Source organism: Pipistrellus hanaki (assembly GCF_964339955.1).
Source record: "Pipistrellus hanaki genome assembly, chromosome: 13".
Lineage (NCBI taxonomy): Eukaryota > Metazoa > Chordata > Mammalia > Chiroptera > Vespertilionidae > Pipistrellus > Pipistrellus hanaki.
Window position 1 is genome coordinate 58,690,494 of NC_140515.1, and position 16,756 is coordinate 58,707,249.

The 16,756-nt window shown below is 61.7% G+C and overlaps 2 protein-coding genes across 3 annotated transcripts in view; one reads left to right on the forward strand and one right to left on the reverse strand.

Annotated features, from left to right (window-relative positions):
* Positions 1 to 394: 394 nt before the first annotated feature.
* TRAIP (TRAF interacting protein) overlaps positions 395 to 16,756 on the forward strand; it is a 164,651-nt gene continuing 148,289 nt past the window's right edge. Inside the window, exon 1 of the mRNA XM_084902419.1 lies at positions 395 to 399. The gene's annotated coding sequence lies outside the window, so the exon portion shown is untranslated. The remainder of the gene's footprint in view (positions 400 to 16,756) is intronic.
* Positions 5,730 to 16,756, reverse strand: part of RBM5 (RNA binding motif protein 5) — a 22,077-nt gene continuing 11,050 nt past the window's right edge. For both annotated transcript variants that reach the window (XM_084902400.1, XM_084902399.1), the window contains exons 8-25: positions 16,216 to 16,276; positions 15,754 to 15,819; positions 15,356 to 15,516; positions 14,915 to 15,012; positions 14,300 to 14,387; positions 14,137 to 14,214; positions 13,983 to 14,055; positions 13,358 to 13,443; positions 13,042 to 13,126; positions 12,757 to 12,848; positions 10,537 to 10,698; positions 9,965 to 10,114; positions 9,815 to 9,886; positions 8,875 to 9,054; positions 8,204 to 8,278; positions 7,140 to 7,237; positions 6,938 to 7,067; positions 5,730 to 6,199 (exon numbers count right to left, since the gene is read on the reverse strand). In XM_084902400.1, the coding sequence (XP_084758526.1) occupies positions 6,074 to 6,199; positions 6,938 to 7,067; positions 7,140 to 7,237; positions 8,204 to 8,278; positions 8,875 to 9,054; positions 9,815 to 9,886; positions 9,965 to 10,114; positions 10,537 to 10,698; positions 12,757 to 12,848; positions 13,042 to 13,126; positions 13,358 to 13,443; positions 13,983 to 14,055; positions 14,137 to 14,214; positions 14,300 to 14,387; positions 14,915 to 15,012; positions 15,356 to 15,516; positions 15,754 to 15,819; positions 16,216 to 16,276 (1,881 nt within the window). In that variant the 3' untranslated portion in view covers positions 5,730 to 6,073. The remainder of the gene's footprint in view (positions 6,200 to 6,937; positions 7,068 to 7,139; positions 7,238 to 8,203; positions 8,279 to 8,874; positions 9,055 to 9,814; positions 9,887 to 9,964; positions 10,115 to 10,536; positions 10,699 to 12,756; positions 12,849 to 13,041; positions 13,127 to 13,357; positions 13,444 to 13,982; positions 14,056 to 14,136; positions 14,215 to 14,299; positions 14,388 to 14,914; positions 15,013 to 15,355; positions 15,517 to 15,753; positions 15,820 to 16,215; positions 16,277 to 16,756) is intronic.

The following is a 16,756-nucleotide window of genomic DNA, read 5'->3' on the forward strand; positions in this document are numbered from 1 at the left end:
TCCCGGCCCCCAGGCAGAGCCCGCGCCGGGCGCAGAACAGGCATCCGGGGGCCGGCCCCTCGCCCACCCTCCCCACCGCCTGGGCCCCCCGTCACAGCCCCTCGGCCCCAGAGCCGGGGAGCCAGTTGTCCTGGCAGCTCTGGGGTGAGGCGGGCGGGAGAGGGGTGCCTCCCAGAGGGGGGCGTTCAGAGGTCCTGCCGCCGGGTCCCCCTCCCACCAGGACGGAGCCCCCGGAGGGACAGCCGCCCGCCAGCGGGACCCAGCCCCGGCCCTCCCCGCTCACGGCGTCCGGGGCCCCGTTTCCGGCCCGGCCGCCCCCTCAGGCTGAGCCCGGGCCACAGCCGGTCCCGGGCGGCCAGCGCCGCGGGGGACTGTCCTGAGGGACGGCCCGGGGTGCCCAGCCCCCGCCGGCCGCACAGGAGTGAACGCGGGTGCCCCCACCCACCTCGTGCGCTCAAATTCCAGGAACGCTTTCCATCGGGAGCGGCTGGCTCGCAGACTTCATTTACATTAATGAGAACCAGAGGGGGGTGGGCGCTGCTGCTCCTCCGCCTGAGGCCGGGGCCGCCGCCGCCAGGGGGCTGGTCCGAGCCGGCCGCGGTGCCGGTCCGGGAGGAGGCCGAGGTCCCGTCCATCCCAGTCCATCCCCGTCCACCCCCGACCACCCCAGTCCATCCCCGTCCATCCCCGTCCATCCCCGTCCATCCCAGTCCATCCCAGTCTATCCCCGTCCATCCCAGTCCACCCCCGTCCATCCCAGTCCACCCCCGCCCATCCCCGTCCATCCCAGTCCACCCCCGTCCATCCCAGTCCATCCCAGTCCACCCCCGTCCATCCCAGTCCATCCCAGTCCACCCCCGTCCATTCCCGTCCACCCCAGTCCATCCCAGTCCATCCCCGTCCACCCCCGTCCATCCCCGTCCATCCCTGTCCATCCCAGTCCACCCCCGTCCATCCCAATCCACCCCCGCCCATCCCCGTCCATCCCCGTCCATCCCAGTCCACCCCCGTCCATTCCCGTCCACCCCAGTCCATCCCCGTCCATCCCAGTCCACCCCCGCCCATCCCCGTCCATCCCCGTCCACCCCCGTCCATCCCAGTCCATCCCAGTCCACCCCCGTCCATCCCTGTCCACCCCCGTCCATCCCAGTCCATCCCAGTCCACCCCCGTCCATCCCAGTCCATCCCAGTCCATCCCCGTCCATCCCAGTCCACCCCCGCCCATCCCCGTCCATCCCAGTCCACCCCCGTCCATCCCAGTCCATCCCAGTCCACCCCCGTCCATCCCAGTCCATCCCCGTCCACCCCAGTCCATCCCAGTCCATCCCCGTCCATCCCCGTCCATCCCAGTCCATCCCCGTCCACCCCAGTCCATCCCAGTCCACCCCAGTCCATCCCCGTCCATCCCCGTCCATCCCAGTCCATCCCAGTCCATCCCCGTCCATCCCAGTCCACCCCCGCCCATCTCCGTCCATCCCAGTCCACCCCAGTCCACCCCCGTCCATCCCAGTTCATCCCAGTCCACCCCAGTCCATCCCAATCGGAGGGGCTGGCACAGCCCGCCTGGGGGGCTAGGACCCCACCGGGGGAGATGGCAAGGGCAGAGGCGGCCGCCCTGGTGCCCTCGCGCTGCGGATGGACACGGCAGCCAGCTGGCTGCTGCCCGCTCGGAGCCTCAGTTTCCCCGTCTGCACGGGGGCTGCTCCTTCTCCCCCCGCCAGCGGAGGCTGCAGGTGCCGGAAGGGCAGGCTCTGAGCGGAGCCAAGCCACCTGGGGAGCACACGCCCTCCTCGGCTCCCGCCCCGCCTGCCGCGGAGCCTGGGGCTGAGCAGTGGGCCCGAGCCGAGCCCAGGAGCCTGGTGGGGGTGGAACCCCAAGATCCGCCTCGGGGGGGAGGAGGGAGCCCCAGTGACTGCGTGCGTGAGCCTGCGTGTACCCGTGCCCCGCGGCCCTTCCTTCCCAGCCCGGCTCCAGCTGCCTTCTCCCTCCCTCCCGCGCTCCCGGCCTCGGGCTGCGGTGCACCCGGTGCTCGGCCCACCTGGCTGCCCGGGCGGGTGGCCCCGGAGGGTATCGGGGAGCCTGCAGGTTTCACCATGGGCGGGGGAGGCCGGGAGTGCAGGCAGCTGCGTGTCCCACCCCAGCACACGCCTCAGTGCTGGGAGACACGCCTGCGCGGACGACTTGCAGGCCTGTGGGTGCACGCGTGTGCCTGGGGTGCAGCGGGCTGCCCCTCGGCCCCACCAAGGAGGACGGTGCCCCCACGAGTCAGGATCGAGCCCAACCTTGCCTGCTGGGCCCACACATCTTGACAGGGCATCCTGGGCACCGAACCCAGCCTCCGCCCCACCCCCAGGCCCAGGTAAAGGGGCTTCATCCATGAACCATACTCCAGCTGCTCTGTCCGGACAGACTTGGGGGGTGGGACCTGCCTGGAGCAGGGGCCCGGCCTGTGCGGGCAGGGGAGCGGGCAGGGGTCCTGGCGCGGCTCCTGGCTCCTCCTTCCCCCCGCTGCGGCTGCAGCCTGGCTGCCATCCGCGTGCGGCATTCACGGCCGCTGCTTGGCTGTCCTGGGCCCTCTTATCTGGCGGCGGCCGGGGCTGGAGAGATCCGACTCCCCCAGACCCAGCGGCCCCCGCCCTGCCTTATCTTGTCCCCGCAGCCTCCTCCCGCCCCAGCAGCTCAGACCTTTCCGCTCCGCTTCCCAGCATCCTCCGGGCCCGCTTTGTCTGCAGTTGTCTTTTTTCCTGCCTCTCCCTGCCTGTCTCTCTCTCCCCAGGGCACTGGGGTGGGGGCGGGCATCCCGTGAGCGCCTCCGTGCTCAGCACAGAGCGGGAGCGCTCCTGTCCGCAGCCGGAGCCGGCCCTGTGCCCGCAGCGGGGCCATCTTCACCCCGTGGCGCCCTAGGCTCCGGGCCAGCGGGGGGAGGGGGGTGCGGGGGGGCACACCTGGGGCAGAACCAGGCTCAGCGCTTCCCAACCTGGGAGCCTCGGCAGCTGCTCTTCTCTGAGCCTCAGTTTCCTTTTTAAACCAGATGGCCTGGCCCGTGTGGCTCAGTGGTTGAGTGTTGACCTATGAACCAGGTTGGAATCCCGGTCAGGGCACATGCCTGGGTTGCGGGCTCCATCCCCAGTGGGGACATGCAGGAGGCAGCCATGATTCTCTCTCATCACTGATGGTTCTCTCTCTGGCTCCCTTCTTCTAGGAAATCAATAAAAGTATATTAAAAAAATGAACCAGATGAAAGTGGTGCAGGGACTAAGTGGGATGGGGGTGGTGCTCCTGGCTTGAACCTTCTGCTGGGACCCCCTCCCCCCTGTTTTGGGAGGCCGGGTCAGCGCAGTGGCACCCCCTGTCTCCATCTGAGAGCCCTGGCAGCTCAGCCCGTGGCCGCTGATGGCGGTGGGTCCCTGTGGGCCTGCCAGGGGAGTGAGTGTGTGAATCACCATCAGGCAGAGGGCAGGAGTGTGAGGGCAGGAATGCCTTTTATCGACAGGTCTGCGGAGAGACTGTGAGAGACTGAAGCACTTAGTGCAGCCTGGCTGCGGCTCCTCAGCTGAGCAAAAGCTACCCTGCCAGCCAGGGCGCCCCTGGGGGAGGGCTTCCAGGCGGGGTTCCAGCCAGGCTTCCCCGAATCCCAAAGACCCTGGGAAGCTCAGCGCCCGGACCGGTGAGAGCCCTCCCACCCCACCTGCACCCAGCCTTGTCCCATAGGTGATGGAGTGCTGCCACCTGGTGGCCACTAGCGACACAGCCGCCTCCTCCAGGGTCCCGTCTGGGCAATCTCCCCCCCAACGCCCCCCCCACGCACACCCCGCCTGCCTCTGAGGGCACTCGCCCCCCGGAGCCAGGGTGGCTGGGCTCCGGGCGCCCTTGAGACCCCCAGCCGGCCTGCGTGCCTGGGGAGCTTAGCTCAGGCCTGGCTGCTCCTCTGGGCTTTACACTCGTTTGATGCGCGGCCACGCAGCTGCTCCTGGACGGCCCTCAAAGCCGCGGCGGCAGCTGTCCCAGTCAAGGGCAGGCCGGGCTTGGAGCCCCTGGAGGTTCCCGCGAGTTCACAGGCGACCTTCCACTTCGGGATCTGGGTTTCCCTGAGGCGGTCAGCGCAGGGCTCCGAGGGTGGGCGGAGCAGGGCATGGCCGGACACAGCCCACCCGTACTGGCTGGAAATGACCTGGAGCTGCTGGGGGACGGCTGGCCCTTGGGGCTTGGGCTCCAGGCCCTCAGGATCTCTGGGAGATGGTCTCACAGGAGACGGGGCCAGGCCCGGCCCCGGGAAGGGGGTGCTGGGTCAGGGGCGATGAGGCCGCAGTCCGTGGCTGTGCATGGGGTGCAGGTGGCTGAGGAGCGGGCAGAGGCAGGAGGGCCTGAGGCTCCCCGAGGGGCAGACACGGCCCATGTCCACAGGCAGCCTCTGCGGTGCTGACGCAGACGCTGTGGCCCAGTCCAAGGGGCCTAGGACCCGAGAAAGGGGCTGAGCTCCGGGGCGGGGCAGGTTGAGGCCCCTCCTGGCGTGGAGCGGCCAGAGCAGCGGTTGATTCCCGGGGCTGCGAGGCCCGGTCCCTGGGCCTTTGCCGAGCCCCCCGGGCGGCTGTCCGTGTCTAACAGCTGCCTGACTTACTCAGGTTCGGGGGGCTCCGGGGGCTCCCTGTGTGGGCTCCGGAGCCTCACTCCCTGAAGCCCAGACTCAGGGCTTCTGCACGTGCCAACACATGTGGCTAGCAAAGCGGGATTCAATCCCTCTGAGCCCTTCTTTCCTGCCTGAAACAGGGAAAGGGGACCATCCACAAGCCACGTTTTTGTCCGAACAAGCCCCCCACACCTACCACGTCACGTGGCGCCCAGCACCCAGTCCGGCCGGAGGGCAGCATGGGCGTCCCATCACCAGCTCCCCTCTGGTCTTGCTGGGAAATGACGGGAACTGCATGGCCCCTGCACCCCGCAGCAGTTTCGGTGCAGAGGGTGGGGCCGGCCAGGCGTCACCTGTCATGGCCTGCGGGGCTGACGCCCCCCGCCCCCCTAGAAGTCTGGAGTCTGGAGAGCACAAATGGGCACACTTGCTGGTCTCCAGAGGCCAGATGTGGAGAGCTCAGTTGACGGCATTTCCACAAAGTTTTAAAACTAAAATCTGAACCGGAGAACAGTCAAGTATACGACCCTCTGCCATTCCACTGTCCACCCAAACTAACAAACAGCGGACGTGGCCAGGCTGCCGTGGCTGGGCTGGGGCCGCAGGCTCACCCGTCAGGCGTGTACAGGAGGCGACTCATATTTCCCTTATCCACGTTCCACTCTTGCTCCCCCCCAAAATCATTTTAAAATATATTGGCCTTGGCTGGTGTGGCTCAGTGGATAGAGCGTCGGCCTGTAGACGGAAGGGTCCTAGGTTCGATTCTGGTCACTGGCACAAGCCCAGGTTGCAGGCTTGATAGATGCCCAGTGTGGGGCATATTAGAGGCAGCCAATCAATGATTCTCTCATCACTGATGTTCCTACCTCCCCCCCCCTCCCTTCCTCTCTAAAAATAAAATGTATTTCTTAAAGTAAGGAAGTAAAATATAGTAAAATATTGAGTGTAAACTACAACGAGGAAATCATCTGAGCATGAGCAGAGCATGGACAATGGTGTAAACAGCACCTCTGTCATCCCCAGGCCTCCCGGAATGAAGACACACAGCCACTCGTTTTCCAAGGTATTTCTTTTGTAAAGAAGCCAGACTTGGCAACTAGACTGAAAATCTTCCAAAATTCTGTACAAATGTTTAATATACAAATATACACAGGCTTCTGCCAAAAACACAGACAAAAAAACACAACAAACACTGCGGTGGCTTTGGTGTCCACACGGCCTCGGGCGCCCCACGCCCCGGGAGCGGGCCGCGGCCGCACAGGCTGCACAGGAGACAGCACGGACACTATGTACACGGAGTAGAAAAGAGTCCCTCGGTGAGCCTCCGGCAGCAACGAGGAAGGCCGTCCACCACAGCCGGAGGCTCGGGGGGGACAGCCAGGCGTGCCCTGGTGACAGGAGGGATGGCGGCGTCCGTGCCCGGAGCTCCACGCTCTCCCCGGAGCCTCACTCCATCTCCGTGAACCGGGCGAACATGGCCTTGCGGACAGCATCCTTGTAGGAGTCCGTACCCGACAGTCCGTACGCGCTGCCCTTGGCCCCGAGGCCAGCGCCTTTTAGCCGGACTTGAGCCTGGGGACAGAAAACTGCGGTCAGCGGCTGGCAGGCGATGGGCCGCTCCACGCCCTCGTCCAGCCCACTCCCTGCCCGGCAGCAACACCTGCCCGGCGCCAGAGACCAGGCTTCTGCACTGGAGACCGGAGCAGGTACAGGGACTGAGGAATAGAAGGGCCCAGGCGACAGGCAGACTGAGCCACCCCGCCCCCGCGCCCAGTGCCTGCTGAGCAAGCATCGGCGCCGACAACTGGCCTCAAGCTCGACCGAAGACGGGCAGGCCGGTAATTATGGGCTCAGACCACGGCAGGGCGGCCTGGCGCCAGCACAGCTCCCTGCAGACCGGCCTGAAAGGTGTGACCTCAGCGGTGGTGCAGGGGGCAGGGGGAGGTGACCAAGGGGTCTTGTCTAGAAGGCCAGCGGAGGGTGCCCCGACCTGATCTGGGATCGAATCTCAATCTCAGCTCCGACCAACTAAAGGATTTCTTCTCGTGGACAAAACCCTACTGCATGTAACCTGCCTTAAACCTAACCACAGCCACCTAGAGAGAAATGAAAGCACGATACCTTCCAATAGCCCAGTGGCGGCTACCGGTTTGTTACAACCAAGGACAGAGAGCATACAGTCCTCAGGAGAAGACAGGTCTACCCTACGGCACCAAGACCCAGGAGAGGCCGGGTCAGGAGGCGCAGGGAGCAGGACCCCTCGGGGGGGACCGCTGGTCACTGCCCGGCCCCGGAGCCCCGCCCGCTCACCTCGATGGGGGCTGTGATGCCTTGACACTTCCTCCCCAGGCCCGAGCCTTCCCGCCAGCCCATGGCCTGCAGCATCTTGTTGCCAATGTTACTGTGGTCGATGCCGTCCTTGGTGGGCTGCTCGTAATTCCTGCCAGCGGCAAACACAGAGTTACTTGGGGCTGGAGCCCGCGGGGAGGCGGGACGCGCTCACGACACATACACGGTGCCGGCGTCCAGCTGCTTCTTGCGCTTGGGCTCCGGCGGCTCGGGGATGCCGTACTTCTCCCGTCTCTCGGCGGCGCGGTCGCGGTACTTCATCTGCGTGAGAACACACACAGCTGGGACTCCAGCTTCCGCCAGCGGCCACCCCAGGCCCCCCAGCGGCCTGAGAAACAGCGCTGGGCCCTGTGGAGAGCTCTGTCCCAACGGGCAGGCTTAGTGCCCCCACGTGTCTCGGCCCGCACGGTCCTGGGGGAGGAAGAGAGAGCCGTGCTCTCCCCTCGGCACTGGGACAGGCCACCCCCGCCAGAGCCCCGCCGCCGTCCCTGGGGAGCTGCGCCATGAACCGTGGGAGAACAGGAACACTACAAAACAGACAACAAGCCCCCTCACCACAGAACCTCCCAATTACTTGTGGAGGAATTTCAAGTAATTTGCCTACTGGTTCATTTCTTTATTTCTTTTAAAATATATTTTTATTGATTTCAGAGAGGGAGAGAGAGATGGAAACATCAATTATGAGAGAGAATCATTGATCGGCTGCTTCCTGCACGCCCCCTACTGGGGATTGAGCTTGCAATCCAGGCCTGTGGCTCTTGACTGGAATCGAACCTGGGACCCTTCAGTGTGTAGTCCAACGCTCTATCCACAATCAGCCAGGGCCCTCGGGTTCATTTCTAATCTACAGGCTTCCATTCTCCCTGCCCATGGCTGGCTGCACAGGCTTCTCCTGCCCGCCTGAGCCCAGCCACTGCTTCCTCCACCTCCCCTGCCGTCACTTAGGCCCGCTGCCCCGGGCCTAATGTGAAGCTTCAGCGTAGCCCAGGAAGGCGCCCGGCCAGGCCAGAGCCTCCTGCTCCTTCCTCACACCCAGGGCCTTCCCTGCAAGTACTTGGCATTCAGGACGCGAGAGCAGTGCCCCCTCCTGAAGGGACCATAAAGGCTCGGAGCACGTGCAGCCTGGGTCCAGTCTACACGAGCCTTTCCCCTGGGGCCTGAACCCAGTGCACCAATGAGAGCTGAAGGCGGAGACCCCAGACCTTCTCCAGGGCCCACGCCGCTCACCTCTCTCTCCCGCAGCTCCAAGGCCTCCAGCTCCTGCTCACTCAGTCTGGACCGCCGGTAGATGTCCATGTTTTGCTAGGGAAGAAGTGACAGTTAAGAACACAGACCATCCTCATATGAAACATCTACCGTCACCCCCGTCTGCCGTGTTCTCGGCTCGAGCCGGCAGGAAATCAGAGCGGGTGCCTGGGCCCGTGCCCCTCCCCGCACTCCAGGCCGGCCCAGACCCGTCACTGCGCTTCAGGTGCTGATTGGTACGAACTACAGGCGAGACCCCTGCCAGCGAGCAGCTCACAACCCTCTTCGGTGCAGAGGTCCGGAAGGGCCCCGCGGTGCCTGCAGCCGCCGGTGACCAGGAGCAGCCTCTAAAAGGCAATCACAGCCCGGGCTGGTGTGGCTCAGTGGATCGAGCATCAGCCTGCAGACTGAAGGGTCCCTGGTTCGAGTCTGGTCAAAGGCTCGTACCCAAGTTGTGGGCTCGATCCCCAGTAAGGCTGTGCAGAAGGCAGCCGATCAATGATTCTCTCTCATCACTGATGTTTCTCTTTCTCCCCGCTTCACAATGAAGAAAAAAGTGTAAAAAGGCAATCACGCACTGTGGGCACCCACTGCGCTTTCACAGCCAGCCCCCACGCTGGCCGCCCTCCTGCCCGGAGCTGGGGGAAGCGTACCTTGTGCAAGTCGGAGAGCTGCTGGTGCCGGACCAGCGCGTCCTTGTTCGGGAACTGGCGCCGGCAGAGCAGGCAGGCCATCTTCTTCCAGTCGGCCAGCTTCTCCTCCTCACTCTCCAGCCTCTCCACCAGCTCCTCTTCGTTGTCACTGTCCCCGCTGTACGCAGCCACCAGGCCCCTCTGGGGACGAGAGGAGGACAATGGCAGGTACAGCTAGCACCTGCAGGCAGTACTGCACACCCGCGGCTCTGCGCAGCTCCTTAGGTCACCCACCCCGCACCCAAGTGCAGGGAGCAGCCAGGGCCCGTGCTGGGGACAGCCTTGCTGGCACCGACCATGTGGCCCGCGAACAGTTCCCAGATGGCTGTCTTCAGACCATGATGGTACAGGAAACCCCCAAAACAGATCAGAGAAACAGCCCCACAGACCAATTATCTAGCACGTAGAGATGTTTCTAGCTGCGGCTGATGTTGCTAGGTGGTTAGAGCACCAGCCTGCGCTCTGAAGGGTCACAGGTTCAATCCCCAGCCTGGATGTGTGCGTGGGAGGCAGCCAATGGATGGGAGCCTCACATCTATGCTTCCCCCCCCCCCTTCACTCTTTAGAAATCAACGGGGAAATATCCCCAGTGAGGCTCACACACTCTCCAAGGTCACACACGTTTCTCCTGAATTTCCTTCCCACACCCACAGCTCTTACAAACGCAATAAAATGCGAAGAGCTGAGCTTAGACACTCAGGCCCCCTTCCTGTCCCATCAGGCCTGCTCCTCAGGGAACACCAACTACGAGCACCAGTCTGTGCAGAAGCCGCCGCCACCCACCCACCCACCCACCCACCCACCCAGAGGCCACCTCCCACGTCCTGTGAAGCGGGGGTCACAGGGCCGGGAGACAGACACTGACACAGACGCCGTCTGTGAACGCTGGCGAGCGCCTCACCTTCAGGGGGTTCTCCTCGTCTCCGTTCCGCACCAGTTCGGGGATGAGCTGCTGCCTCTCGGCCAAGGCTCCCTGGGGGACGCAGCAGCCATTAGCCTCGTGTCCCAGGTGCCCAGCGCCCGCCCGCCCTCCTTGCCCCGCCGCCCTCACCTTCTTCTCGAAGAGCGCGAAGCCTGCGTCGGCCGCGGCACTCTCCCGCCTCTCCTCTTCCCGCGAGGAGCTGACGGGCTGGAAGCTGTTCTTGAAGTTCTCCTTCTGCTTGTTCAGGCTCTTCGCCCAGCGCTCCATGTCTTTGGCGATCTGTCCAGACCAGCAGAGACATTCAGGCAGAGACGCTCGGAATGCTGCGTCAGGGTCCTATCTCAGCCGCGTGCTCTGAACAGAGCCGCTCTGCTCCTGCTTCTGACTGCAAACCTCCCCACGGACACCGGTCCAGGCTCAGCCCAGATGGCCCGTGCCCAGGGAAACGGACAGACAGGGCTGGCACCGCTAAACATCGCAAAACCCTCGCCCAGCCGGGCAGCTAAGCTGTCAGAGCGCCGTCCCCATATGCTAGGTTGCAGGTTTGATCCCCGGTCAGGGCACATACAGGAGAACCAATGCATGTGCAAATAGGCGGTACAACAAATGGATGCCCTCCTCCTCTCTAAAAGTCAACAAGTAAAATTAAGGAAAAAGAATCTAAGTGAAGCGGATATGTTGCCCGGCACGGGGAGCCTCACCTGCTGGGCAGTCTTGCTCTTGGGCTTCTCCTTCTTCTCCTTCCCCTCCTTGGCAGGAGGCAGGCCCGCCTGCTGGTGCGCGCTGGCCTCGGCGGCCGGCACGTAGGTCTCCTTCTCGCCGTCCCAGTACAGGTACTGCTGCGTCAGCGAGTTGTAGTAGTACTGGAAACAGACACAGTGACACAGACGCTCTGCCGTCAGACAGCCAACTTAAATCATTTTCAAAAGACTCCACAGAGTTATTTTTAAAAAACATAAATCAGGGGAGCGGCGTGCTGTGGCGGGTGAGGACGATGGACCAGCCAGCACGGTTCAGACGTGAGCACTGGGACCGAGGCCACCAAGCCCAGGCTGCAGACACAGCTCGGTGCCCGGAGGCAGAGCGGGTGCAGGAACTGCTCTGGACCGCGGGAAGGACGAGCTGCCCAGCAGAGGTGGCACCTCTCTCTCCTCTGTTCCCTCGGCCGTCACTCTACCTGCTCACGGGGACCCAGAGCCGGGTCTGCTGTGTCTCTCGCTGGGGAGTGGGGAGGGTCAGACATAGGCCACACTTGGTGTCCAGCAAGGAGAGCGGCCCAGGAAGGGTCAGAATTCACAGAGAGGCAGAGGCAGTCCGCAGACTCGGCCTGCTCAGCGCCCTCAGCCTCACACCTCACTGCATGCAAGTTCCCGTTAAAAGCACTTCTCCTGTGTTCTCTAGCTCCAGCTCCTGATCAGGACAGTTTTATTTATGGAGTGTTAAAGCCGCGTTTCCTCTTTAAAATCACATACACCACCGAAAATAAAACGCCACTCCGCAAACCTGCTAACTTCTCCCCTCGAGAAAACAGAGATGCTAAGAAAAGAAGCTGGACACAAAGGTCACATCTGGTTCCATTTGTCTGAAACGTGGAGACCAGGCAAACCCAGAGGCAGGAGCAGAGTTACCGGGGCGAGGGACCAGGGAGCGGCTGCCTAACGGGCACAAGCTCCCATGGGATGACACGTCCTGGAACCAGACGGCGGTGATCGCCGAGGACATGATACACTGAAAGCACACACCACCACCGGACTGGACACTCTACATGGTTAAAATGGTGGATTTTATCGCAATTAAGAAAAGAAGATATGGCCAAAGCTGGATAGAAGATTTGGCTCAGTGGATAGAGCGTCGGCCTGCAGACTGAAAGGTCCCGGGTTCGATTCCGGTCAAGGGCATGTATGTTGGTTGCGGCACATCCCCAATAGGGGTGTGCAAGAGGCAGCTGATCGATGATTCTCTCTCATCGATGTTTCTAAATCTCTATCCCTCTCTTCCTCTCTGTAAAAAATAAATAAAATTTAAAAAAAAGATATGGAAAAAACACAATTAAAAACTTCTATCTGGGTCTTTTTAAAAAATAATATATATTTTTATTGATCTCAAGAGAGGAGAGAGGGAGAGACAGAAATATCAGTGATGAGAATCACCATCAGCTGCCTCCTGCACACCCCCATTGGGGATTGATCCTGCAACCCGGGCATGTGCCCTTGACCGGAATCGAACCTGGGACCCTTCAGTCTATAGGCTGATGCTCTATCCACTCTGGGGCTCTAGCTGGATCTTTACAAAAAGGTCAAGAGCCACCTATAAACGTTACTAGACCAAAGAATCCACGGTAAGAAGCCAGAACAGTAGGTAGAGAAGAGGAATCTTGACCGCCAGGGGCAGGGGATCTTGCCATGTGTTAGGGCTGTTCTCTCCTCTCAGTGCTGGTCAGTGTATGAGTGTGAACATTCAGAACGGCACACTTCAGTTTTGTGCATTTTTATGTGTGTATTATATGTGTATATATATTTTATGTGTATATTTTTACGTGTATATTATACCTCAAAACAGTTTTCTAACCTATAAACAAAAAACAAACCCGTGAGCCCTGGCCAGGCGGCTCAGTGGTTAGAGCATCGTCCCCAAAGGCCAAGGCAGTGGGTTTCATTTCCAGTCGGGGCGGGAGGCAATGGATCGCTGTTTCTCTCTTACAGCGATGGCCCGCTTCTTGCAAGTGGCCCTACCTGGGACTGAACCCGCCACCTTTGGTGTACAGGACGACACTCCAACCAATGGCCCACAGGCCAGGGCTCGATGTTGTGGAGGTTAAAACAAACTGATCACCTGCTCCTGCGCAGGGACTGCTCCACCTCACGCCTCCCCCAGGCCTAAGGGCTCTGGCTGTGCCCAGTGGAAGGGAGGAGAGCAGTTACCTGTGAGTTGGGATCGTAGTACAGGCCTGTGGTGGGGTCGTAGTAATAGCCTGAAGACTCATCGTACTGGTAGGTGGACGTGTCCGGCACCGCTGCAAAGGCAAGCCAGCAGCTAGTCAGCAGGGAGCCCGCTGCACTCAGCCATCCGGTCTTCCCCACGCCCCCTGACATCCCCATGTCTCCCGACACCCCCACGTCCCCTGACACGCACGAAGGGAGAGGAGCTCATTAAGCAAAGGCAACAACCAGGACATTCTAACTGTCCACAGCCCCCCGGTGGCTCACCGTATTTGGTCCCGGGAACTACTCCAGTCGGGGAGGCGGCAGGGGCCTGGGTACTGGCACTGGTGCTCGGCTGTGCCTCCTCAGTCTGCAAAGAACAGCAGCTTTGATGAATTCACCTGTAGAGCCTCTTAGGATGCAGTCACCACCACCAGGAGGAAGGGCCACACACATACACACACACACACACACACACACACACACACACAATTTTGCTATCTAACGCCATCAGGCAGACGGAAGTAAGGTTGGGGTTTGCAGCATGAGAGCAAAAACAGTCGCCCCAACAGGCGCCTGCTGTGCCTGGGAGCCAGCTTACCGGAGAGCTGGGTGGATTCGAGGTCTGATTGTACAGCTGCGGGCTCTGGGACACCACGGCCGCCGAGGTGGTGGTCACGGCTGGGCCTGTGACGGAAGCACCAGGTTAGGGAGAGCCAGCATGGCCCCCGGAGCCGAGCGCCTTCACTGCCATGCCCAGCCCTCCTGAGTGTCAGGTCTCATAAAGGGCTCCACACACGCCCTGCCCTGTGGCTCGCCGCCTCACACCCTACTGCAGTGAGACCCACCGCAGCCAGCCTGCTGTGGTGGCTACAGAGAGAGGAGAGCATCTCTGCTCCGGAGTGGAGACGAGATTGAGCTCCGAGGCTTTTCTGATTCCGGAACAGAACGTAAGCGAAGGCTTCCAGGGATGTCTGGGCACCAGGCTCCGGTCACTCTGTCCCTGACCCCGCGGGCACACAGAGCAGGACAGAGGGGAGGCCAAGAAGGAACCCTCATCGCGCCACGCCCTCCAAGAGGCCGTGACACCAGCACCCTCATCTTCCCAGCCCCTCGACAGCCCTGAACGTGCCCCCAGGCCTGCGGGAATGGACTCGGAGCTCTGGGTGTCGCTGGAACGCGGTGCCTCTCCTCAGACAGAGAGAAAAGGGAGACGAAGTTTCTACCTGATGCAGATGCCGCATCAGATTCCAACCCTCCAGCTTGTTGCTGATAGAACTGTTGGTAGTCCTGCGAGTACTGAAGAGAAGTCCACCGTTAAGGCTGCTGTCCCCAGAACCTCAGGAACCAGAAGTGGGATCGCTCACAGCCACCACCTACCTGGGTGTATTGCGCGTAGCCGTCCTGGCCGGGCTGCAGGTAGCTGTAGTCGACGCTGCCTCCTTCGCCGCTCTGAGACTGGGGATCACAAACAGGCCTGAGTGGACCCAGGCAGAGAGGAGGAAGGGTTCTAAGGCGAGGCCGCGGGGAGGGGTGACCGTACCTGGGTGGACGACCACTGGGCGGCAGCGATGGCTGTGCTGGCCACGGAGAAGGCGCTGACCCGGTTGCCATCGGGGAGGACCAGGTCTCTAAAACACAACGACCCAGCCATGTGGTCCCCTCAGGAAGCTCCAGCCCGCCAGGCTGAGGCCAGGGCACAGGGATTCCCTCCAGCCTCAGGAGGCCTCAATGCCAGCAAGGCCACCGTGAAGAACGGGGACGGGTCTCAGGGCCAAGTCCTCAGTGGGCAAGTGTCCCCGTTCTACTTTGTAACCTGCCATCCAATGAGGGTCTGCTGGGCGAGCAGACACCAGACACGGGAAACCCACATGCCCACCACACGAAGCCATGGCTGCTATCCCGGGAGGAAGCAGCCTGCACAGCCACTCACCCACTGCCCGGCCCGCCCCGCCCGTGTCCTGCTCTCAATTTTCTGGCAACTGGTGCCCGAGGCCAGAAGGCACCGAGCTCCAAGAGGAGACAAGTGCCCCCTCTCGGCCTGGGGGACTGGGAGGGAGGGGCCGGTGTGGAGACCCGGCCGAGGGGACCGTCCGCACAGCACCCGGACAAGCGTGCGCGGACAGCAGTTTGAAACAAGGATGGTGAAGCCACTCACTTTCTGGCACTTTTTGCAAAGTCAACCCCAATAGTCTTGCCGTCGATTTTCAAAGGCGGGTGGAGACTCTGCAGGACCTGCAGCAGCTGGGAGGCGTCCTGAGGGGAGGGGAGAGAGCGCGCGGTCGTGTGACTGGAAAGCCCACCCTCACGGCCGCTGGGAAGGAAGAGCTTGCTCTTAAAACCGCCTGCAGCCGGGACTCCTTAGGACCCGCCTCCCTCGCCGCCAGACAAGGAGGCGCCGCGCTGTTAGAGGGAATGCGGAGTGGACCCACAGCCGAGCCTGGAGGCCTCACTGCGGCTCCCGCCAGCCCCCCGCGCCACAGGCCCTCCTCCAGCGACCGCTGTGACTCAGCGCTGCGACAGCGTCGCCAGGTGGCCTTGAACTTTGGGCTCACAATCCAGGGTCCCGCACGAGCCCGCTGGCTCCACGGAGCCTCACCATGGCGGAAGACAGCTGCACGAACGCGAAGCCCCGGTTCTGCTGCGTCTGCCTGTCTTTGATGAGGCGGATGTTGTTCACGGCCAAGGACGCATAGGGGGACAGCGCGGTCATGATGGAGTCCACCACCGTGTGCGGGGCGATGTTCCGGAGGATGATTGCTGGGCGAAGGAGACACGACGTGTAAGACACATGACGTATAAATGTGTTCCACCGCCAGCGCTTTTCAGGCAGGTTCAAGTACAGACACATGTCCGTTTGGGGAGGTTCCCAGTGCCTTTCACTCTGACGCGGAGGAGATTCTAAAATCCAACCTTTGCAGGGCACCCCGCAGCAGAAGGGCCAGAGGACAGGGAAGCCACGCTCGGGCGCGGAGGCCAGCAGGAAGACTGACTTACTGTCACAGTAGTAGTCCACAGACTGAACCGACTCGGTGGTTCCAGAGGGCACTTCCTGCTCCGAGTCTGCAGGAGAAGGAGGGAGATCAGCACCGGAACACAAGCGGACATCTCACCAGTGCGTTTTTAGTAATGGAATATATTCACGCCCCAAAGCCTTAATGTCCGTGGCTATAATGAACCTCACGCCCTTTGGCACGGTCAGTGTGAAACGCACAGACTGGGCACGTGGGGGCTAAAGAGGCAGAGGAGATGCACCCCGGCACGCAGGCTCCCCGGGGCAGTGAAGGCCCTCTGGCCCCGCCATCACCGGCAGCACCTACCGAACCTACGGCCAAGGTTTCAGGAAAATACCCAAGCTACTTGTTTAAATGTCCTAAAACCTGCACGTTCCCTCACGTTCACAGACAACCCAGTAGTCAGGCCTTACTGCACATTCCGAACAGCCGAGCCCGGGCTTACCAAACTTGTCCGCTCCACATCGGAAGCATTTTAGTCTTTTCCTGAAATTGTTAAGGCAGCACTGGAAAAAAAAAAGGTTCACCTTAATCGCCAGGCTCACTAGGAAGCACGTGGGTCAGGTCGGCAGGGCCATGGGCTCGTCCCAGTCAGCAAGGTAAACAGCAGCGAGTAATACCAGGGACCAGGACAAAGGGCAGGAACCTCACACTGAGGACGCTTTGCTAGGGAACTCCTCCAAGAAACACACATCGTGGCGTCTTTGCAATAAACTGCATTCTTATCAAGCTGGAGGCAAGTCTCAGTTTACTGAGAAACCTGTGGGAAGTCACTGGCCAAGGTCTCCCTGGTATCAAAGCGCCCAACATGGACCACTCCATGTCCACAGAGAAGGCCAGCAGAGGAGTGGACACGGGATGCAGCCAGAACAAAGTTGAGCCTCTCAAAATGTCGATGCAACATCCAAATTCAAAGCGGTGCACTGGGCCCCGCAGGACTCTCACAGCCTGAGTTCTGAGCGGGATCCCTGGGACTCTGTTCATGT